The sequence below is a fragment of the Eulemur rufifrons genome, chromosome 7 (genome assembly GCF_041146395.1).
Source record: "Eulemur rufifrons isolate Redbay chromosome 7, OSU_ERuf_1, whole genome shotgun sequence".
NCBI lineage: Eukaryota > Metazoa > Chordata > Mammalia > Primates > Lemuridae > Eulemur > Eulemur rufifrons.
The window spans coordinates 200,675,572-200,700,545 of record NC_090989.1 but is presented as its reverse complement, the minus strand read 5'-3'; the positions used below and the strand labels follow the sequence as shown (position 1 = coordinate 200,700,545).

The window sequence follows — 24,974 nt, the reverse complement described above, 5'->3', positions numbered from 1 at the left end:
GGCTCAATCCCTGCCCCTTAACCTTTCTACTTTTCCCTCGCTTCCTTGTCGTTCTACCACATATGCCTGATAGGAAGCCCATTGCCTTGTCTCCTTGGCACCTCTAGTGTCAGAAATTACAGTGGCTGCCTGGCACATCATGATTTCCCCGAAGGCCAGGCCTATGTTACCCATGCTGGCCTGTAGCTATGGCTGAATGAGGCAAAGGGAGATCCTGCTGACCTATCAAGCTCTTTCCCAAGAATTAAAAAAAAATTTAATGATACATAACAGATATACATGTGTTCACAGTAGAAGTGATAATTTAATTCATTCATATAATTTGTAAAGGTCAAGTCAGTGTAATTGGGATATCCATCACCTGAAATATATGTCTTTTCTTTATGTTAGATCTTTTCTAAGAATTTTGAGAACTTAGAGATGGAAAATGGTAAGAGCCAGTCACCTCTGGAGACAGCCAAAAGAGGAATCCATGGGCCAGGTGAGGTAGCTCATGCCTATAATCCTAGCAATCTGGGAGGCAGAGGCAGGAGGATTGCTTGAGGCCATGAGTTTGAGACCGGCCTGAGCAAGAGCGAGACCCCATCTCTATTAAAAATAGAAAAAATTAGCTGAGTGTAGTGTTGCACACCTGTAGTCCCAGCTACTCTGGAGGCTGAGGCTGGAGGATTGATTGAGCTCAGGAGTTTGAGGTTGCTAGGCTGATGCCATGGTACTCTATCCTGGGCAACAGAGGATACCCTGTCTTTAAAAAAAAAAGAGAAGCCCACAAGATCTTCCTGTTTCTAAAGCACTAACCCTGTTACCACACCTCTTGAGACATGGCTGTTCAAGTCTACTGTTGTAAGCTTCCACAGTCAATGTACGTTTTGCTTATGTGATGAAAGATGGATTTGTGATGCTTGATTCCAGCAGGATCCTTATGCAGTACTTACCTGGGCTCAATGTGCTCTGTTCCTAGTCTAGTAACTCTTTCAGTCAACTGACACAGCCAGGCCAAATGCTAAAGCATAACAATACACACTGGCATTTGACATTTGTCTCAGGTTCTCCAGAGGACCATAATTTTTGGAACTTACTCCAGTCATAGTGATGTCTTTATACACCCATTTATCATTATTGAGTATTTATAGCACACTGGGTACTGTCCATGGTCCCAGGGTTACAAACAAGAGAGCAGGCAGCATCCCTGCTTGTCAGCATTATGGGCTAGTAGAGGAGACTGCCATACCATGAATACTGTCAAAACGAAGGGCTGAGAACTATAATGGAGCTACATGTATGGAGCAATAGGAGCACAAAGGTGGGAGCAAATGACTTCCTCAGAAAGGGAATTAGGAAAGTCTTCAAGGAGTAGCTAATGTTTAACATTAGCATTGGAGAATGAGGAAGAGTTCACCAAGAGAAGAGTAGTACTGCATTCAGAAAACTCTGCAGGAAGTTGGGTGTGGTGGCTCATGCCTATAATCCTGGCACTTTGGGAGGCTGAGGCTGGGGGGGGGGGGTCTCTTGAGGCCAGGAGTTTGAGACCAGCCTGGGCAACATAGTGAGACCTTGTCTCTACAAAAATTTTAAAAAAGTAGCAGAGCATGGTGGTGCATGCCTGTCATCCTAGCTAGTCTGCAGGCTGAGCCAGGAAGACCATTTGACCCCAGGAGTTGGTTGCAGGGAGCTGTGTGATTACACCACTGTACTCCAGTCTGGGGTCTGAGCAACAAAGTGAGAACTTGTTTGAAAAAAACCCTGAAGAATGACAAATTTCTTAACTACTAAGCCTAAGAAATTCCATTTTGGGGATTTATCCCACAGATGTATTTGTGCATAAATGACTTATGTATAAGAATAAACATTGCAGCATTACGTGTTAAGAGTAAGAGATAGAGGCCAGGCGTGGTGGCTCACGCCTGTAATCCTAGCACTCTGGGAGGCCGAGGCAGGAGGATCGCTCAAGGTCAGGAGTTTAAGACCAGCCTGAGCAAGAGCACGACCCCATCTCTACTAAAAATAGAAAGAAATTAGCTAGACAACTAAAAACATACAGAAAAAATTAGTTGGGCGTGGTTGCGCATGTCTGTTGTCCCAGCTACTCGGGAGGCTGAGGCAGAAGGATTGCTTGTCCCCAGGAGTTTGAGGTTGCTGTGAGCTAGGCTGACATCACAGCACTCTAGCCTGGGCAGCAGAGCAAGACTCTGTCTCAAAAAAAAAAAAAAAAAAGAGTAAGAGATAGAAACCAATCTACATGTAAGTTAATAGATCATTGGTTAAATAAATACAGTCTATCCACTTGATAGAAGACTATGTAAGTGTAAAAAAAGAATGAGGAAGCTCTCTATTTACCAACATGAAAGATCTTTGAGACACAATGCTAAAAAAAGAAAGGTTCACAATGGTACTGCCTCTTGTTTGTTTTGTTGTGTGATTTTTTTCTTTTTCTTTTTTTTTTTTTTTCCCATTCGAGACAGGTTCTCACTCTATCACCCAGGCTGGAATTGGCAGCAGGATCAGAACTCACTGCAACCTCGAACATCTGGGCTCAGGTGACTCTGCAGCCTCAGCCTCCCAAGTAGCCAGGACTACAGATGTACACCACCACACTTGGGTAGTTCATTTTCTTTTTTGTGGAGATAGGGTGTCACTGTGTTGCCCAGGGTGGTCTCGAACTTCTGGCCTCAAATGGTCCTCTCCTCTTGGCCTCCCAAAGTGCTGGGATTACAGGTGTGAGGCACTGCACCTGGCCTTGCCTCTTGTTTTAAAAAGAATAAAATGAGAATATATGTTCATGTTTGTTCACATTTACATTAAAATTCTATACTGTTTATATACGTCTAATTAAAGGGGTTACTATTAGGTACACTAAGGTGAGAACTAAACAGACAGTGGGGTGAAAGAGATTGTTCATGCAGCACATTTTTTAATTTTTTAACTGTGAAAATATTATCTATGAAAAATTGTTTTCAAAGAACACGTTGTAAGAAAACACCAAAGTTAGATACAGGGCTTAGAAGACAATTTCCTTTTTTTTTTTTTTTTTTTCTTATTTCAGCTTATTATAGGGGTACAAAAGTTCAGGTTACATACGTTGCCCATGTACCGCCTATTCCCCCAAGTCAGTTTAATTGCTCTGTGGGTCAGAAACTTGTTGATAAAAGAAAACAAGGGGAGAGTGTTTTGCTGCACCTTCCTTCTAGTGGTAAGTAATACTGTAATAGCTGTCTGTTCAGCAATAAGTTTATATGAGAATAGGCTCCTTTAGAAACAGACATGATTGGAGATCTGTGGCTGATGGGAAAGGAAAACATTGGCAGGGAAATCTGCAGATTTGAAAGCAGATTTTTTATTCCTTCCTATGTGAGTGTATTTGTTCCATTTAAACAAAAATTTCTTCTGCTTTATTCCTGAAAGTCTGTGAAGAGTTTTCACTGAAGACACTGGGAAAAGAAAACAAATAGATCTGCCATCTTATTCTTAGGCTGGCATAACAAGACACCATAGACTGGGTGGCTTATAAACAACAAATTTATTTCTCAGTTGTAGAGGCTGGGAAGTCCACGATCAAGGTGCCAGCAGATTGTCTGTCTGGTGAGGGCAGCCTTCTGTTCCATGGATGGCACCTTCTTGCTGTGTCCTCACATGGTGGAAGGGGACAAGACAGCTCTCTGGGGCCTCCTTTATAAGGACTCTAATCGCATTCATGAGGGCCTCACCCTCATGACCTAATCATGTCACATAGGCCCCACTTGAACCCCCACATTGCTGGGTTTCAACATAAATTTTGGGGAGATACATGTTCAGACCATAGCAACTGCATGCCCTAATGTCATCTTCCAATTAAAAAAAAAATCCTCTGAACTTTTGAAATTTGGGAGTCTCCATTGTGGACAGGATAAGACACAAGACTGAAAAGCTTTTACTCTCCCCAGCCAGTGGCCCTGTGAAAGTTATTAGACAAGGCTGGATTGGTTTGGTTTGGTTTTTCATTCCTCCAATACTCAGTGTGCTCCTCTTTAAAAGAAGGAGAGCAACGCTACCATCTTAGATGTTCCATGCCATCTGGTTATGATAAAATTTGTTCAGACACTCAGATGAAAGAAGATATAATTAAGGAAAATCAGTATGTTCGAATGAGGGTGTCCTCCGGCAGTTACCACTGGTTGAGAGTTCAGTTCTCAATTTTAAACTTTGTAAAGCGTTTTTGTTTTCCCTACACCAAAGGACAAATACATTTGAGGAGACTGACCAAAACTGAGGAGAATCTTTGTTTTAGGAGATGGTTACTGTTTCTGTCTGTTACTACCTTCCTTCCTGTGAGGAACTGCTTTCCTCCCATCCACTTGCCGACTCTGCCTGCTGACATCCACCCCTTGCTGCTGGGGGTGACCTGCTCGCTGTCAGTCTGGTGGGACCATCAGTCACAGTATCTAACCATGTGGCATCAGGGTTACCTAGATTGGGCCAAACCTCGTAGCTCATTCCCTCAGCCCCAGTCATTTGTTCAAAGGAACGAGCCAGTCTGTCGTGGGCATGTGTCCCAAGCTGGATGAATCATCCTCTTGGGTTGGAGGGGCCTTGCTTCTCAGCTCACAGAGCCTAGAAGGACACGAATAGGGGACAGCCAGCAGCCATGTAAACTGTGTGTGCATATTGTGGAATTTAGAAGGCTACCCCAAATTCTCACCCCAAAGTCATTTTACATTATTGGCATTATGAGTGGTTAAAACAAAGTGTAGTGCTATGATACTTACTTTCAATTTAAATAGGCCGATTGACCTTTTGAGATGGTCAAATATGCAGGACAGTTGATCAAGTTTGAAAAAAGAACAGTACAGACTGGCATGGGAAAAGATTTCATAGATCTGAGGGACTTTAGTAGAACCTTGAATGCTCTGGATGAACAGAGAAAAATAGTGACCATATTTTAGGTAGCTGGAATGTTATTCGCCAAAGTGCCACGAAAGAAGCGGGTAAGAGCATCAAGCTGACTAGGACAGGGGGTGAGTGTCAGCAGGCAGATAAGTAGGCCAAAAACACAAGATTCAGATGTGGGAGTCTTGAGACTAGAGGAGGAGAGGGCCCAGCATTGACTCGAGGGGAGAGGAACTAGAGAGAGAAGGGAGAGAGGACAAGGACTGGAGGGAGACATGAGTGCTCTAGACAATGGCCATGCCTAACAGCCGTCTGTCTACGTCAGTAAATCTCACGTAACCCTGTGCCCCCGATGACCTGTCACCAGGGACATAGCTGTGCAGACCAGGGGTAGAGGTAGAACAGGGCCATCTGAATGCGGGCCTAGTGTGGGTGGCCAGAAAGTGCCTCCCACAATATGAAGGGTTGTTGAGCTGCGGACGGTGAAGAAGCAGCAGATGCAGGAGAGCTCTCTGCCCTCCGTCTGTTGCCTAAAGCAGGGGATGGATTTATGAAAACAGAAGGGGCCCCGCCTGCGCTTTCTACCAGGGAGAAAAAGGGTAACCAGTGAAGACGGCTTTAGGCCTTCTCAGCCTAGAGATGATACCAGAGGAATCTCTATTAACAAACTTTACTAACTGGACTTTCTCTGCCAGTTATTTGCCTTGCCCCAAGTGACCACCCATAGAGACTCAAAGTCCTTTTCCTTTGTCTTCTTACTTCTCTAAAAATTTACTGTTTTTTTGAGGGGGGTGTTTTGGTTTAGTTTTTTGTTGCTGTTCTTTGTGTTTTTCTTTCGGAGACAGAGAGAGTCTGGCTGTGTCATCCCTGCTGGAGTGCAGTGGCATCGTTAGAGCTCACTGTAACCGCCAACTCCTGGGCTCAAGAAATCCTCCTGTCTCAGCCTCCCGCATAGCTGGGACTACAGGCGTGCACTGCCACGCCTGGCTAAATTTTACTATTTTTAGTAGGGATGGTGTTTCGGTGTTGCTCAGGCTGCTCCGAGCTCCTGAGCTCAAGCGATCCTCCCACCTCGGCCTCCCAGAGTGCTAGGATTACAGACATGAGCCACCGCGCCTGGCCACATTACTAGTATCTTCTGTCTTCGCTTTCAAAGAGGATTGACTCAACATCCAATTTAAAATTTTAAATTAAACCCAAAGGAGAAAATAAATTTCCCAGCTAGGACTCTTAAATGTCTTATTGTACACAGAGGGTAAAGCCTGTGGCAGCAGAGTTGGTTTGCAAATAGTAATAAGGGATTCGTGCTGTCCCGTGTGCACCTGACTGTACACAGTAATGGGCAAGGTCGAAGAAAAGGACTTTTGTTGTTGGAGTCCAACTTTTTCTTCAAGTTAGAGTTCTTTAGCTGTCCTCCAGCCCCCTGAGCTGCTCAGCCATGGTTAGTCCATGTCCTCTTATGTAGACTAGGTAAGGCATTGTAAGGTGAAGCTCCAACAGCAGGGGTTTGTTTTGTCGGTATTTCTTGTTAATAGTTAGGCAGCTGCTTTTGGATGGGGCCTAAGTATTGTGGGTTTTGTGTCATGGACAATTTACATGAAAATGTGTATTGGTGGGACTTAATATGAAATCTGAACAAGGTTAACCTTAACCCCACTGGTGATGCAGTTGGTACCATTATGACTGCGTTGACTACAACCCCACTGGTGATGCAGTTGGTACCATTATGACTGCGTTGACTACAACCCCACTGGTGATGCAGTTGGTACCATTATGACTGTGTTGACTACAACCCCACTGGTGATGCAGTTGGTACCATTATGACTGCGTTGACTACGCAGCAGATTGTAGAATAGGAATCCTGGAGAGGAGCAGACCTCTCGGCTGTGGTTCACTGTCCAGAGGGATAATTCCTACTGTGGCAGCGGCTGTAGTTATTGAAGGCATTTGGCCTGTTTTTGGCAACATCTTTTCACAGTTTTTTCTGTACCTCTTTCCTCCCTTGCCTAGCTCTTGCCCGTCTCCCTTGCGTAGCTCCTGACTGTCCTCCCTTTCCTAGCCCCTGCCTGTCCTCTCACCCCCCTTTTTTTTTAAGCTTTTGCTTGTTTTCATCCTACCCCTGCCTGTCCTCCCTTCCCTAGTCCCTGCCGTCCTCCCCCTTTTTTTTTTTTTTAGCTTTTGCTTGGTTTTATTCTAGCCCCTGCCCATCCTCCCTTTCTTAGCCCCTGCCCTTTCTACCTTTTTTAGTTTTTGCTTGTTGTCTTTCCTAGCCCGTGTCTGTCCTCCTTTTTTTTTGTTTTTTAACTTTGGCTTATTTCTTTCTTAGCCCCTGCCTATCCCTTTTTAAAATCTTTTGTTTGTTTTTTCCTAGCCCCTGCCTGTCCTCCCTTCCCTAGCCCCTGCCCGTCCTCCCTTTCCTGGCCCCTGCCAATCCTCCCTTTCCTAGTCCTTGCCTGTCCTCCCCCCCACCCTTTTTTTTTTTTTTTTAGCTTTTGCTTGTTTTTATCCTCCCCGCCCCCTTTTTTTTTTAGCTTTTGCTTGTTTTTATTCTAGCCCCTGCCTATCCTTCCTCTCTTAGGCCCTGCCTGTTCTCCCTTTTTTAGTTTTTGCTTGTCGTCTTTCCTAGCCCCTGTCTGACCTCCTTTTTTTTGTTTTTTTAACTTTGGTTTATTTCTTTCCTAGCTCCTGCCTGTCCTCCCTTTCTTAGGCCCTGCCTGTTCTCCCTTTTTTAGCTTTTGCTTGTTTTTTGTAGCCCCTGCCTGTCATCCCTTTCCTAACCGCTGCTTGTCCTCCCTTTTTTTTTTAACTTTTGCTTATTTTTTTCTTAGCCCCTTTTTAAAATCTTTTGCTTGTTTTTTCCTAGCCCCTGCCAGTCCTCCTTTTTTTTTTTTTTTTTTTTTTTTTTTTTTTTAGCTTTTGCTGCCTCTTTTTTCCCGGCCCCTGCCCACCCTCCGTTTCCTGGCCCCTGCCCGTCCTCCCTTCCCTAGCCCCTGCCCGTCCTCCCTTCCCTAGCCCCTGCCAATCCTCCCTTCCCTAGCCCCTGCCAATCCTCCCTTTCCTTGTCCCTGCCAATCCTCCCTTTCCTAGCCCTTACCATCCTAGGCCCGCCATTGCTAGCTGCAGGCGTGTATTGGCTTTACTAAAGGAGGGGATTAAGGAGCCTTTATGTTCTCTAAAGCCATCAAGAGAAGATTGATATAAAGACATTTGAGATATTCAGTTATAAACAACCTTCTTCATACGATGGTAAAGTATTCCAGCATTTTTCCCCATATCTGGTAACTTAGTTCAGGTTCCTAACATTTATTTCCTGCTTGTTACATAGTTCTACTTATCGCTGTGGAACAAACCACTGCACAACTTAGTGTAAAACAACAACCATTTTGTTACACTCACAAATTGTGCGTCCAGAATTCAAACAAGGTTGTCTTGTCTACTATGTCTAGGAGCTCAGTTCCAGGGGATATAAAAAGGACAGGGGGGTTGGAGCACCTGGGGTGGAGGACCTACATCAGAGACCATTCCTTTGCTGACATATCTGGCACCTCGGCAGGTCTGGTTAGAACCCTGGGCTCAGCTGGGACTCTTGGTCAGAGCAGCTACGCAGGAGGCCTCAGTGTGACTACAGTTCTTCCATGGTGATTCAGGGTCCCATCAAACAAGGCAAAAGCTAGTCCTGCCTTTCATGGCCTATTAATATCTTCAGAAATCACGTCACATTACTTCTGCCATTCTGTCCTGGCTAAAGCAGTCATAAGCCTACCCAGATTCAAGGGGAAGGGGCCCACCTTCCTAATGGGAGGTGTATCAAAGACTTTGGGATCATGTTTTTAAACCACCAAAATAGTGACCCTTTGGGTTTGTAATCTGACCTACCATTTTATTGTGTGGGATTGGGCAAGTTATTTGATTTGCGTGTGCCCTGGTTATCTCATGTATAAAACAAGATGGGTGATAATGACGAGCTCATAGGGGTGTTAAAAGGGCAAGGGCTTCCATCACTTGTCTCCTTTACCTCTTTGTCCTATCTCCTCCTCTCTCCTACTCGCTGCACTGGTAGTCCCAGGGGTCGCCTTGCTATGCTTTAAACACACCAAGGGTGCCCCAGCCTCAGGCCCTTGGCACCAGCTGTTCTCTATGCCTAGAACCGTTTTCTTCCAAATATCCACATGACTAATGCTCTCACCTCCTCCTCTTGTTTAAATGTCACCTCAGTGAGACATGCTGTGACTCCCTGTGGCCTTCCCAATGCCGTTAAGCTTGATTTAATTTCTTTCATTGCATTTGTTATTCTCTAACATACCCTATAGTTTACATATTTCTTTTTTTTTTTTTTTGAGACAGAGTCTCGCTTTGTTGCCCAGGCTAGAGTGAGTGCCGTGGCATCAGCCTAGCTCACAGCAACCTCAAACTCCTGGGCTTAAGTGATCCCTACTGCCTCAGCCTCCCAGGTAGCTGGGACTACAGGCATGCGCCACCATGCCCAGCTAATTTTTTCTATATATATTTTAGTTGGCCAGATAATTTCTTTCTATTTATAGTAGAGACGGGGTCTCGCTCTTGCTCAGGCTGGTCTCGAACTCCTGACCTTGAGCTATCCACCCGCCTCGGCCTCCCAGAGTGCTAGGATTACAGGCGTGAGCCACCACGCCCGGCCTACATATTTCTTAATGTTTATTGTGTTTTGTGAGTTTCCCCTGCAATACTAAAAGCTCTGTGAGAGCAGGAATATGTGTTCTGTTCCTGATACTATTCCAAATATCTAGAACATGCAAGTCATTTATTGCAGGTGACCAGTAAATATTGGTTGAATTACTGAGTGATTAAATGACACAAATGGGTAAAGCATTTAGAAGAATCCCTGACACACAGGAAGTAATACATAAATGTTAGTCATCATCAGCATTAATGGTCTCTTATGGTCTTCTGATTTATCATTTCCTTTTTTTATTCTTGACCTTATATGAACTTTGACTACTGATTTATCATTTCTATCCCTGTGTCCTCAGCCTCTCCCATCTCTAGTTCATGCCAGTGAGATTATCTTCTTTCTCCTCTTTTAAAAGAGTAGGCTCCTTTCTTAAAGGGATGTGTGATGGAAAGAGTCTGGGCTTAGAAGTGAGCGTTAAAAATGGGAGCCCAGGCCAGGGGTGGCGGCTCACTCCTGTCATCTGAGCACTGTGTGAGGCCGAGAGGGAGGATCACTTGAGGCTGGGAGTTGGAGGCTGTAGTGGGCTATGATGATGCCACTGCACTCCAGCCTGGGTCACAGAGTAAGAACCTGTCTCAAAACAACAATGACAACAACAACGACAACGTTGCTTTCATCTTCTTTGACATGAACAATATTACAAAGTAGTTTGTTGAGTTTACCAATGGGATGAGGCTTGTTTTGACCTGTAGGTATAGCAAGGGACATTTTTCTGCACAAAAAGTTGGCAAAGAGAAAAGTATGAAGGCAGTTGAAAGCAGCAGTGTGTGCATGTGGAGTGAGAAGCCTCCCTCAAGCAGAAGGTGGCGGCCACAGCAGCGTGGGGAGTGGAACACGTGATCCTTCGAGCACACGCAGGGGCTGAGGGAGCAGGAGCAGTGAGGCAGTGACGCGTGTGGAAGTGCACACAGTGTGTACCCAGAAGCACAACTCTCGGACCTGAGTATTTCACAGGGCTACGGGCATATATGTTCTGTTTTACCTTTATTGAGCATATCGAGTGCTTTATTCATCTATTCAACAAATACTTCTCAAGGGCCACACAGTCTAGCTGTTTCTTTAAGCACATTGTTTTGAATTATTAGCAGCATAATGTAGAAAGAAATTGGGAATCCAGATTTGTTTTGGATCTCTCAAGTTCTGTGGCTGCACCCTCACCTGGGGAACAGTGACAGCTGTTCTGCTGCTTTCCAGCCCGTGGTGGGGGTCAGATGTGCGGGCGCGTTTGCTAGCACGTGGAGGAGCTCCGCTCAGTGTGACTGCAAGACAGTCCTTTTACTCCTGTTCTCTCTGACAGCCGCATATCCAGCGTGTCCAGCCTCTTTCTGAACACCCACTTGAACTTCAACACTTGATATTTGTCTTTCAACATTCCTTGCAAATTTGTATCTTGTGGTTAAATTCCTTTGAAGTGCTAGATAATTTAGGATTAAAATTAAGGCAGTTCTGTTTTTTCAACTATAGGCTCTTAAAGCTTGGCAAGTACTGTGTGTTCTTTGATTTCCTTATCTTTGTGTATTGCTGTGTTGTAGGACACATCTTGCAGAGATGGCCTTACATTCACCTCTCACACCAGAGGTTGCCATGGAAGTGAACAGCCTGTCTGTGCTGTCGTTGGCAACTACCGGTTCCTCGGAAGCCTCGGTGAGGGGGCTTACAGTACGGTAAAGCTAGCGAGGCACGTGCTGACAGCAAGAGAGGTAAATGCAAATTATGCTTATTTCTGTTAAGACACTTGCTCTGTTTATTTCCACGTGAGAGAAAGAGGAAGAATATATATTTGGGCTTATTTCTAAGCTAATCAAACTTTTGTAAAAGAACACAAAACACATGTTGTCTGGGAGTTCTTTTGCTTTCACGTTACTTTAAATGTTGTACATATTAGAGTGTTTGAATAGTCTTCACCTTTAAAAATGGGTAGTGTTTTATTCTTTTTCAGTAGTAAATGTCTGCCACCACAGTAAAAATTGTCTTGAACTTCAAGTACGCACTTCTGTGTATGTGCTCATGGTACTTGCAGATGCATAGTACTGTGTATATTTACAGATTTATCCTCAAGAGGTCTCTTCTCTCTCTAAATACTTTCTCATAGCTGTGTTTGATGGGGTTAGAGTGCAAGAAGGCGCACACCTCCCTAACCTCTGTCATACTGGCTTTTTGCTCAACCTTACTCCTTATTTATCAACATACACCCATTCAAACCGTGAAATTAACTCTTGCTCACATTCTTCTTGTGTGGCGTGGAGTCTGCTTTGCTGCTTCGTCATAGTTTCCTGCATTTAGGTCTTTGCACCTGCCCTTCTCTCTGCCTCAAATACTCCTCACCCTTCCGTGTAGGGATCACTTCTAGGAAGTAGTCCTTGACAGGCCTCTTTCCTCAGGCATGGGACTGGGCAAAAATCCTGACACTTGCCTTGTAGGACACAAGTTACATTGTATTGGAATTACTTATTTGTCTCTCTCCGCGTCCAGTCTGGTAGGCTATCCCTAACTTGGAGGGGCAGGCAGAAGTAATTAACATAGTGCTCAGCACCTCTTAGCCACTTAATAAATATTTGTTGAATGAATGTGATAATGCTTTTGAAGGAAGCTTTTAAAAGAAATGCTCTCCCTGTCCCAGACCCTCCTGGTGGACGTGCCAAGACCGTGTGACGGAAGTGCCTTGGCACTGATGCCCACAGATCCCTGGCTTGGGGCTGCTGGGGCAGGAGCCCTGGGCCCGGCCTTCTGCCCGCAAGCAGCCCGTGTGCAGCAGCACAGCCTACAGATAGCCTTGTTTTCTGTGTGTGCCGGGACTTGGGAAAGGGCGAGAAGCACGGGTCTACGCTAAGTGGAGTCTTAAGTAAAGACTGGAACCAGAACTTTGCCTCTTCACAATTCACCTCAATTTTAGTGACAAAATCCCTTTGGATTTTTAGTTACGACTCCTCATGGTTGAGTTGCTTGGACTGCTTTTGGGATCTAAAGAACAGGAGTGGGTAGAGCTGTCCCTGCAGTTCTTCCTCAAAATTTTCTTGAGATAAGGAATCAAACCTTGGAGTTTCCTTCCCACCAGTTCCAGGTGGTTGGTTCCCGGCCAGTTTCCTTCCGTGGGCAGAGATGGCAGGCTAGCAGGGCAATGGGGCAGAGACAGACCCTGTCCCCTTTTACTTGCATTGGCTGGAGTCTGACTGGCTGTGTTTAATTACGAGGCTCTCTCTCCAGAAATGCTTGAATAGGACTAGCAGAGTGGCTTAATTTAAAAGTTTTTGCAGTTTTCTAAAAAGCTATGAGCAAAACCATTTTACTCCTGTTTTTTTTTTTTTTTCCTATTGTGGGTATGACCCAAAATCATATAAAATATAAATATTATAGAAGTCTTATTATGCAGAAAGTAAAAGTTCCTTGAAATTTTTCTCTTCAAAGAAATCACTTTCAGCAATTTGGCATATATTCCCAGAGATTTACAATATAGACATTAACTTTTTCTTTATTTTAACAAAAAAGGGACTCTAATGGAACATAATAGTAAGTTTTTTTTTTTGAACTTGGTAATGTAAGTTGACCGTATCTGGGTCTCAGTACTCAGAGATCTAACAGAACTCAGTTTAATGGCAGCACAGTCTTCCAGTGCATGGGGGAACCATAGTTTATTCTCTGTCAGTGGGCGCTGGGGTTGTTTCTCGTTTTTTTGTTGTTAGAAACAGATCTTCAGTGAACATTCTTTTATATAACTTTGTGTGCTGTTGTTAAGAATGTTTGTGAGGGATAAATTCCTAGAAATGGAAGTCCTTGGTCAAAGCAGATGACTATTTGACATTGTCATAGATACTGCTAAATCAGTTTTGAAGAAAAAGGATGTACCTACTTTATTGTCGTATCAAAATGAATGAGAATGTCCATTTTGCTACACCATTGCCACATTGTAGATAATTTTTATCTGATTGTTTTAGTCTGTTTTTGCTGCTAGAACAGAACCAGAGGCCCGGTAATTGATACAAAAAAGAAATTTATTTCTCCTAGTCAAGGAGGCTGGGAAGTCCAAGATTGAGGGCCTGCCTCTGACAAGGGCCTTCTGGCTGCATCCTGACATGGTGGAAGGGCAAAGAGAAGAAGCCTGGAGTAGGGGGGAAGAGGGGGAGAGAGAAAGAGAGAAAAGAGGGCAGAGCCCTTGTGGCTTAATCACCTCTTGAAGGTCCCACCCCTTAATACTGTTTCCATGGCAATTAAATTTCAACCTGGATTTGCGAGGGGACAAACATTCCAACCAAAGCCCTGATGGGCAAAAAATGACGTGAAAGAACAAAAGTTACTTTTCCCTGATATCTACTTATATTTATGATATTTTCATATATTTTTGCCGTTCATATTTTCTTTTTAAAATAGGTTTCCTGCTTGTATTCATTGTATATGTATTTTTTTTTTTGGTCTTTTTTAATCTGAGTGATTTAAACTCTATATGTTTGTCATCTGTCTGTTATATAGGTTAAGGAACATTTTCCCTAGATTATTCTTTTTACTGTTTATTATATCTTTTTAAAAAGAAGTTTTAAGTTTTTATGTAGTAAATTTTTTTCGTCTTTTTTCTTGAATACATTTGTGTTTCATGTCTTGATGAGAAAGTTTTATTTTGTTCCCCACTTTAAAAAAAAGGCTGTATTACCTTCGAATACTCCTCGTATGGCTCACATTTGGACATTTAACCCATTTGGAGTGTATTTGAAGAAGTTGGTATGAGATGTGGGGATCTCACTTTTTTTTTCACGTGGATGAGCCCTTGTCAGGAACCTTCTGTTCTTTCCCCAGTGATTGAAGATACCTGCTTTACCACACATTAAATTTGCGTATATATCATTTTGTTTCTCTGATCTCTTATTTAGCATCATGCCCAGGCTATGGTGTTTTTATTCCTGCAGCTTTTGATCGTATGTTTTGAAGTATAATCCTCTACTGATAATTCTTATTTTTCAAAATTTTTATAGTTTTCTTTGCCATTGACTCCTCCAGTTGAATTTTATTTTACTTTTTGTTTATTTCTTTAAATTTTATTTATTTATTTATTTATTTGAGACAGGGTCTTGCTTTGTTGCCCTGACTAGAGTGCAGTGGCATCTTCATAGCTCACTGCAACCTCAGACTCCTGGGCTCAAGTGATCCTCCTGCCTCAGCCTCCCAAAATGCTGGCACTACAGGTGTCAGACAGCTCACCCCACCCTAGATGAATTTTAGATTCAAATTGCCATGTTTTGAAAATGGAATATGGAATTTTGATTAGATTATTTTGATAGGATTAGTTGAGTTTATAAATTGATTAATTTGGCGGGGAGGAATCGGGTATCTTAATTATGCAAAATCTTTGTGTCCAGACATGTAAATTTTGTCTCAGATTTGTCTTCAGTGTTTGTAACTTTCTTCATCTAGGCTTTGTACAATTCTTGTTAAATTTGTTCTAAGGCATTTTATAATTTTTGTTTCTATTGTGAGTTTTCCCCCCTAGCTACTGTGAATTTGTGGGACAGTCATAACAGTTGTGTAACTAACATCTTGTATTTGGGTGAACTCAGTGTCATTCAGAATATTGAAAATTCAGCTTATGTTATTTTAAAAATTGTACATTTTTGATTTTAGTGTTTAGTTCTATGAATTTTAGCTTGTGGATAGATTCATGTTACCACCACCATGATCAGAATACAGAACAGTCCCATTACTCCAAAAAAAGTTCCTTGTGCTGTCTGTTTAGGGCTAGTCCTCCCCACCCCTACCTCCTGCAACCACCTGTCCTTCATCCCCACAGTTTTGGTTTTCTGGGAATGTCAAGTCAAATGGGATCATACAGTATGTAATCTTTTGAAAGGGGCTTCTTCTCACTCAGAATGATGCCTTTGAGATTCATCCAGGCCGTTGCGTCTATTGATCGTTTGTTCTGTTTTATTGCTGAGATGTGTTCCCTTGTGTGGCTGGACAACAGTTTGTATCCACTCCTCCGCTGCAGGCCATTTGTTTGTTTCCAGTGATGGCAGTTATGAATAGAGCTGCTGTACGTGTTCCTGTGCAAGGTTTTATGTGAACATAAATTTTAATTTCTCTCGGATAGTTCCCCAGGAGCAACATTACTGGATCATCTAGTAAAAAATTAAGTGAACTATTGCTAGAAAATTGGTTTTATTATAGGTTTATTATAGTAGAGTGTAATATTCCTAATAGAAAGAAACCTAAAACCTCTGGTCTATTTACAGGTATTTTTATCACTTACTACCGTCCTCAGCCCACCAAAAGCTAGCGTCTGTATCTTTGCCAGTGTTTTCCTGATGGGTACGTGAGGCAGCTTGCCTGTTGAGCTAACAAAAACCTCCAAAGAAAACCCAAAGGGTTGCAGGAAGTGGTACTAGAGATTCAGGGATTTAATTCATTCTGAGTCGCTGTAAGATAAAGGGTTATTACATGTTGTGTTGAGACAATTTTAACTGCTATCCTTGGGGTCAGAACAGAGATGTAGTAGAATTAGGTCATGGAAGGAATTCCTCAGAGAAGGGAGTGTAAGGGTCATCTGTGTCATCCCCTTAAGTCATAGGATGTGAACATAAAAGGTAGTCATGAAAAACTATGCATTCTTTGGCAGAAAGGCATTTTAATTTAACAAACATGTTATGATAGTGAATTATAACCAAGGTATATATGTACATGCTGGGACCAGAATCAAGTCTTTAAATAAAATGGTTGTGGCATAAGTCCAATTTAGATAGACTTCACTCTCTAGGATGATTCTTAATTTTGAATTTTTAGACCATGAACCAATGAGAAATGGGCATTAAAATTCTTATTTTATATATTTTTAAAAACACAAGTATCATTGTGAAATTCATCTGATGTAGCTCTTGGATGAAAATGCTTCCCATTATCCTTACCGTCATGGGAGCGTCTGTCCCATATTTACTGTGAATTTGGGGATGTTAGTTGCCTCCGCTGTCTTGCTTGTGGCCAGCTTTTCACAGCTTAAAGTGATTTCGGCTTCTGGAGTATTGTTTGTTCTTATACTACAATTTCTTTCAAGCTTATGATTTTCCTTTAAGTTCAATCCCCCCAACCCACCGGTTTTCATAGCCTCTCAGAGATCTTTCCCCCCACGTGAACTGCAAGAGTAGTTTCTTGGGGGTGGTGGGAGACAGCGATTAATTGAATTTTTCTTTTTTTCTTGAGACAGAGTCTTGCTCTGCCACCCCAGCTAGAGTACAGTGGCACCATCATAGCTCACAGAAACCTCAAACTCCAGGGCTCAAGTGATCCTTCTGCCTCAGTCTCCCAAGTCTCTGGGGCTAAGAGGCACTAACAGTCTCCAAGTCCCTGCCACCATGCCCGGCTAGTTTTTTTCTATTTTTAGTAGAGACAGGGTCTCGCTCTTGCTCAGGCTGGTCTCAAACTGCAGATCTTGGGCGATCCTCCCACCTCAGCATCCCAGAGTGTTAGGATAACAGGCATGAACTACTTCGCCCTGCCTGAATTTTTATTTAAAACAACTAGTGACTGACAAAAAGAGTTAATGCCCAAAATGATTTGCTTCAATTAAAAATTAATAGTAGCTGATTTGGAAGCAAGCAAACAGAAGGGTGAAAGAAAGCCTTAATGTTCTGTTAACAGTTATAACTAGAAAGCATAAAGATTACCAGCATGCTTGTAGTACAATTTGGAAGTATAATTTATGTGCAGAAAAAGCCTCATATAAGCCTAATGAAAAGTCACTTAATTATGATAGAGTTGTGAATACTTTCTTATTGTGGCAAAATATATCTAACATAAAATTTATAATTTTAATCATTTTTTAAACATATAGTTCAGTGACATGAAGTACATTCGCACTATTGTGCAACTATCACCACTGTCCATTTCCAGAACAGATAGTTAGCACTCATTTTGGGAGGATTTTTATTTGCAAGTTCACCTACTGGATAAAGTTTATCCATAACCCCAAAATCCCTACAGTGCTTTGCCAGTCAGTTTTGAAGGTGTGTGCACATCTTCAGCTGAGTTCAACAAGGCAACACTTTGCCTTTTGTTTCAACCCTCATAGCATAAACAAATGTCCTTTTTATGGTCTATTTAATGCCACCTGGTTTTTGATGTTTTTATTTTTTTGTTTTTGTTTTGTTTTGTTTTGTTTTTTGCATTTTTGTGCTTTCTGTTGTGGATTTCACTATTTAAGATGGCCCTCATGGTGCTGAAGCATTATCTAGTCTTCCTAAGTGCCAGGCTATGATGTGCCTTACAGAGAAAATGCTTCAGTTGGGCGTGAGTTACAGTACTGTTGGCAGTGAGTTTGGTGTTAACCAATAATACATGTAACAGAAGATGTGCTTGGACAGATACACTCATAAAACAAACTTATGTGTTGATTAGTTGATGAAAATGGTTTGACCAGAGACTTGCAGGAACTTAACCCTGTATTTTCCTCTAGGAGCTAATGGTACAGTATTTACTAATTTGATGATCACAGTGACTTTGTAGAATATTACCATGCATGACAGGAATTGACTATATCCCTTTTTTTTTGAAAGAAGAGGCTTAATTATATCTGGTGTTTTCCCTTAACAACACATGCATGGACAATGGTGTTAGGAAAAACCATAGGCTTTCCTCATTTGTCTGAAGATTTTTTGATTCTCTGTGAATGTTGTCCGAGTGGAGCCCTAAGAAGCAAATTGAGAGTTCCCTGTACGTGGGGTAGGGTATACGGAAGGCACTGCTCAAGCGCCTGGCTTAGCTTCATGGTGGCTGAGGGGACAGTTGGCGTTTACATTGGGATTTTCCACCTACACAACACAGAGTTATTTTCTCTGGACAGTGGAGCTTTTCCTTCGCACGCTCTAGCCTTCTCTTCCTGTACCCTGCTGTGAGTGCCACTCTACCATCATAAGATTTTTATTTCCCAGAAATTTTGGAGCCACTTGTCTACTGTTGGCACCTCTTCCCTTCTCTTTGCCAATCTTGTCATTTTGTGTTTATTTTTCAATTGGCCTATCAGGTGGGAGAAGAGAGAAATGCCTGTGATCAGTCTGCCATCCTTAGCCAAGCATTCTCATTATGGTTACAAAAACCTTTTCATTTAGTTGTTATTCCAGTTATAGGAGGGCTGAGGGGGAAAGTATCCAGCCATTGTTAATATAAGGAGAACATTCTACATGGCTGGATACTTTCCAGACAGCCCTTGTATATCACACAGTTTAAAGAGTCAAGGCTTGTTACAAACAATAATTCCCTAGACCCCCATTCTCCCCCACCCCCTGTCCCCCCTCCCCTGTCCGGCCCCATTTCCTAGTCTCCCGGGATGGCCACTTTGTCTTTCACACTGATTATTTAGGTTTTACTTTCGTTTTGTTTGTTTTATTTAACTTTTTTTTTTTTTTTTTTTGAGACAGAGCCTCGCTCTGTTGCCCGGGCTAGAGTGAGTGCCGTGGTGTCAGCCTAGCTCACAGCAACCTCAAACTCCTGGGCTTAAGCGATCCTACTGCCTCAGCCTCCCGAGTAGCTGGGACTACAGGCATGCGCCACCATGCCCGGCTAATTTTTTCTATATATATTTTTAGTTGGCCAGATAATTTCTTTGTATTTTTAGTAGAGACGAGGTCTCGCTCTTGCTCAGGCTGGTCTCGAACTCCTGACCTCAAGCGATCCACCCGCCTCGGCCTCCCAGAGTGCTAGGATTACAGGCATGAGCCACCGCACCCGGCCTAGGTTTTACTTTCATATGTTTATAACATGCTTGTGTTCTTGCTTATTTATCTTTCAGTTTTAGGCATTGTCTGTTGACTTTTTATTGTGGTTTGATAAAAGTCATCATTGACATTTAAAACCCAGAAGTCTTTTTATTGAAATGTAACATGCATAAAAAGGACTCAGACCATAAATCTACAGCTTGATGAATTATCACAAAGTAAACAGATTTGCATAACCATGACCCAGGGCAAAAAATATGCTCTGACCCACACCCAGAATCCTCTCCCTGCTGTCCCTTTCTCATCACTTCACTGTCCCCCCCTCCCCAAAGGAACCACTGTGCCCATGTCTAATACCATAGATTAGTTTTGTCTGTTTTTTTTTTTTAACATTGTACTAATGGAATCATACAGTGTATTATTTTGTATCCGCTTCTTGCTTATAACATTCTTCCATGCTGACACTTCCTTTTGTAGCCAACTGTTGTAGTTTGGCTTGGTCTCCATTTGCTTTGGATTGAAGTGTATTCCCCCAAAGTTGTAAGTTGAAGCCTTAACCTCCAGTGTGACTGTGTTATTTGATGATAAGGTAAAGGCTCAATGAGGTCTTAGGTGTGAGCCCTGATTGATAGGATTAGTGTCCTTATGTGAAGAGTCACTGAGAGCTTGCTCTGTCCCCTGTGTGAGTACGCAGTGAGAAGGTGGCTGTCTGCAAGCCAGGAACAAAGACTTCACCAGAACCATTCGTGCCATCACCCTGATCTTGGACTTCCAGCCTCCAGAATTGTGAGAAAATAAATTTCTGGTGTTATGTTATGGCAGCAGAAGCTGACTGATACATCATCCTTCAGGCTACTGTATCCCCCTAAAGGATTGGGGATCTTTTTTTGCTTGCTCTTCTGGTGGTTGTGGATGCTTTAACACGTTGAAGGAGCAGGGTGTTAGGCTCCTTAGACCGTCAGTGAATTGACAGAAAGTGGCAGATAAGGATTTTTTTCCAGTGGGTATTTACTGTGAGTTTGTTGGGCCCTTTTGGTGGAGGCTTGTTGGGGGAAGCCTTTGTCGTGTATGAGCTGTCCTTATCCCTATTTTGTAATTTTCCACTTTGTTTCTGGCATCAGGGTAACTGAAAATGGAATTTCCCAGAACTTCACACAGGAGGTGGCAGTGGCACTCCTCTTTCCTCATGTAGTGAACCCCCTTGGCACTTACTGTGTCCCCTTCACCCAACCGCACAACCATCAGAACGAGTGGGTGGTCTTCTCCAGCCTCCACCTTTCTGAGGCACAGTAACCAGTGACACTGACAGTTCCCTCCTCTTTGGTGACCTTGGGGTCTCAACCCTGTCTGAACTCCCCAGGCTCCCGCTCTGGCCCGAGGTTACTTTGGTTGAGTCTTTCCGGCAGGGAGCTGGCAGGAGGAGGGGATTAGGAACTTCCCCCTCAGGCTTCATCCCTGCACATACACATGTCACCTTAGATGATGTTTCACTCTGGGGACGCTGTTGCTTTTGATAAAATGACCGTTTTTCTACCATTTGATTAAGCTGAATGGAACATATTTGAGCTTGTTGCTTTAGATGCTACTTGAATAGCAGTACCTGAAGAGCAAAATGTATAAACACAGAATCAGAAGAGAATCCTTAGATTAGGAGGATATTGAGCAGAACCAAAAGAAACTGCTGATTGAGTGCAGTCACGAGAATAGAGAGCAGTTCTCGGAAGACCAGAGGGAAGAACTGGAAAGGCAGCCTGTTGGACATATTTGTCCAGGAGGAGTAGGAGGGAAATATGATGGAGGCCAGAAAAGAACAGAATATCTAACAGGTTTCTTTGGAATTGGGGGATCCAAATGTACCACATAAAATTGGCAATGAAAGTAAAGTTTGAAGGCAATTATTTCATTTGCCTTTGATTTATGCAATTTTTAAAACCACATTGTTCTGTGAAAACACCAGAAGCCCAATTTCTTCACCGCCTTGTTTCCATCTCTAACTGATTATGGTGTTTGAGGCCTCACATCAGCTCAGCAAACATTTATTGAGTACTCCTGTGTACCAGGTAGTGTGCTAGAGCTATAAAAATGAATCAGGTGTCTCTTCCCCAGTTGAGGTATGCACAAGGTAATTAATGTTTGCGTGTTTCAGCAGCCATTATTGTCTTTTGCTTGTTTACTTTTTCCATTGAAACACATTCATTTACTCTTCACTCCTTCCCCAATTCTGATTTGCCTCCCCTGGGTTTGGGGGTGGTAGGCCTTCCACTCCAGGGTAGGACTCCCTGGATGCCTTGCCGCAGTGTGTCCTTTCTATAGCTCTTCTGAAGGTTATAGATTCATAGGGAATAAATGACTAGGGCACACGGAGACTTTGAACCGAGTTAAACAGTTTTTAAAAACATAGTGTTAATATGCCTAGTGTGGCCCATGTCAAAAATGGCATGGGGGCACCTTAAGGTTTTCTAAGGCCCTTTTAAAGGGCCTGCAAAGTCAAAACCATATTTGTAATACTATTAATACATTAGCTTTTTTCATTCTCACTTTTATAAGTGGAGAGTAGAATTTTCCAGAGGCTACCTGATGCATGATAATCACAACAGACTGAATGCAGAAGCACAGACGAAAATTTCATAAAAAGAAATTACTTACGTTAACATGTGATAGGTTTATTGTTATTTTGAAATGAATTGTCAAATACTTATTTTTATAATTTCTGAATTTTCATTTGTAATACGGTAAATAGCCATTAATATAACCCACATTTGGGGTCCTCAGTAATCTTTAAGAGTGTGAAGGGGACCAAAAAGTGTGTGAACCATGGACAGAGGATGTCCGAGCCCTTTCCCCATTTTGGCTGCAGATGCTCCCTCAGTGCTGTTTCTTGGTGGACGTGTGCTCTGCAGGATGCACAGCAGGAAGCATGGCCTCTCTGCTCCTAGGGGGCGGCTCATTTACTGACGTGGCCCTCAGGTTCACAGCTGATTTAACTTATGCTTCCTGTCATGGCAACGCCTCTCTCCACTTATGTTCCCTTCTCTCATCACTCCCACCCTCCCCTCATTCTGGATACCCAGAGTCCATAGAAAGTATTTTTATCCAACCAGTGACAAGCCAACCAGGTGAGGATGTTGGTACAGGTCTTCTTGGTAAATATTGGTAAAACTGATTATTTCTTTAAGATAAAAAATGCACATAAATAGAAGCTATAGTTCTTTCTCCCTGGATCCTAGGGGCTTATGTTTATATGCTGTATAGTCACCCGTTTCTGAACAAAGGCTGCCAGGTGGTCCTTTTGTTGCCTCTGTGCTTATTTCCCTTTGTTAGCCCACAGATTTGTCCCCCTCTCCTTGTTTAACTGCCTAAAGGGCTTTTCTGGTTATTTTTAATAAAATGATTTTAAAGTTTTGAGATTCAACACCAACCTATTTCTTTATTTATTAAGCTCTCACTGTGAGATACACTCTGGGAGTATTCTGCGCTATGTAAACCTATAAAAGCTATAGTTCCTGCCCTAGGATCATAGAGTCAGCTAAAATTAAAATGTCAGTACATAGTGAAGAAAAGCTTTGCTAAATTGTGTATCTTTTTAGAAGTCTTTTCATTGTATAATATCTTTCTGTTTTCTTTTTTTTTTACTTTGAAGGAGATAATTCCCCTCTTGTCTATAAATATAAAATGTTATAACCCTTTTTTTATGAAGCCACTGTTTTCAGTTGTACATTTTTATGAAGTTTCAATTACTTGTTATAACCAGCTAAGTTTTACGTTTTCAAGTTTGTATGCTGCTTGCTTTTTAACAATGCCATATGTTAGTCCATAATTACTAAATTCTTAACATTCTTAAATATTTATTGTTTTTTCTAGGTGGCCATTAAAATACTTGATAAGACCAAATGTAATCTAGCAACTCTCCAAATGGTAAGACTGGTACAGTATTCAGTCTTCTTAAAATGATTTTCAATGCTAATTGCCATCTAATTTTTCCCTTAAGTACCTCAGTCATAATATTACTTTTATTTATTATGTTTAGTGCTGTAAAGCTTCCTATTCCTCCAATGAATACAACTGAAATGTAGTATTTGATAAAACTAGTTGGGTCATCTTCAGTTGAAGATTATGATTTTTAAATGTTCTTAATAGCACAAACTAAAGGCTGTACTTTCTGTGTATTTTGAATTGATTTATTATAGATGTACAAGGCTGTAGTTTTTAATCGAATATTCTAAATTTTGACAAAATAGAGTTTTACAAAATAATACAGTACAAAAATATTTTCACATTATTGGTTATTGTGTAGATTTGTGCACCTTCCTTATAGTTAAGACTGAAATCTTTCATGTCCCCACTTGGCTTCTTAAACTCTTGACATGCCATGTCTAATTAAGATGTGATGACTGGCCGGGCGCGGTGGCTCACGCCTGTAATCCTAGCACTCTGGGAGGCCGAGGCGGGTGGATCGCTCAAGGTCAGGAGTTCGAGACCAGCCTGAGCGAGACCCCGTCTCTACTAAAAAATAGAAAGACATTATATGGACAACTAAAAATCTATATAAAAAAAAATTAGCCGGGCATAGTGGCGCATGCCTGTAGTCCCAGCTACTTGGGAGGCTGAGGCAGTAGGATCGCTTAAGCCGAGGAGTCTGAGGTTGCTGTGAGCTAAGCTGACGCCACGGCACTCACTCTAGCCTGGGCAACAAAGTGAGACTCTGTCTCAACAAAAAAAAAAAAAAAAAAAAAAAAGATGTGATGACTAATTAATATAAAAGGGCAATGTAAAAGTAGAACCGAATAAAAGTGAAAAAGCATGTTTATAAAGCTCTGTTGGTATTTGTAACATTTCCCTTAGATCAGAAGATCTCTGCCCCGGGCAGATTTTGAAAGTCCTAATGCCTGGACCACAGTAGAGATTGCATTGCTTAGGAAGGGCCTGGGCCTAGGTAATTCATTGGTGCATCCGTAAATAATTAATGATCTTCATAATAAAATCCTTCTGGTTTTTTTTTAGTTTTGCAAAGCCTTTTTGTATACTTCATTGGATTTCTAGATTTGGCCTACAGTAGTTGGGGGGGTACGGAGACCATGAACAAGGAACAGGAAGTCCTGAATTTAAGTCCCTCAATTTAAGCCACTTAGCTGAATGTCTAACTTGACCTTGAGCAAGGCACTGAACTTTTCTGGACTTTGGGTTTCTCATCTTTAGAAGGGAGATAATTTTATCTTCTCATGATGGATATGAGTATTTATGAAATCATGCCTATAAAAGAGCTTTGTAAACTGCAAAGCACTGTATAGTTGTAAGATATTTTGATAAGGGTAATTCTCTGTATGCATTGCTAATATACTCCTAATGGTTATTTCTATCCTGATAGTTTTGAAGCCTTGTCCGTGTTATACGTGTGGGAGGTGGGAAGGGAGATAGACTTTCTCTTGCACTGAAAATGTGTCTAAACAAGTGCTTCTTTGTGACCTGCAGCCCATATTGGGCCTTAAGCCTTCTGCAGGTGGCCCTGGAACAGACCTAAAAATTCCAGTCCTTTGTTCTGAAGAACAAAGATCTAAAAATTCCAGTCCATTTCCTTAAACCTTCATTTCTTCATTTATCTAAGGACTTGGTACTACTAAATAAGTTAGTAGTTACTCAAATTTGGTATTCAGAACTAAAATGAACATATAAAGAAGCTTGCTGAGGACTCTAATTCAGTATTCTATGATATTACA

General features: G+C 42.1%; 1 protein-coding gene across 1 annotated transcript in view; it reads left to right on the top strand.

The window, feature by feature from the left end:
* The first annotated feature begins 437 nt into the window (after positions 1-437).
* Positions 438-24,974, top strand: part of LOC138385902 (MAP/microtubule affinity-regulating kinase 4-like) — a 57,728-nt gene continuing 33,191 nt past the window's right edge. Inside the window, exons 1-4 of the mRNA XM_069472088.1 lie at positions 438-481; positions 2,463-2,599; positions 11,107-11,274; positions 23,122-23,175. Coding sequence (XP_069328189.1) covers positions 23,173-23,175 — 3 coding nt within the window. The 5' untranslated portion in view covers positions 438-481; positions 2,463-2,599; positions 11,107-11,274; positions 23,122-23,172. The remainder of the gene's footprint in view (positions 482-2,462; positions 2,600-11,106; positions 11,275-23,121; positions 23,176-24,974) is intronic.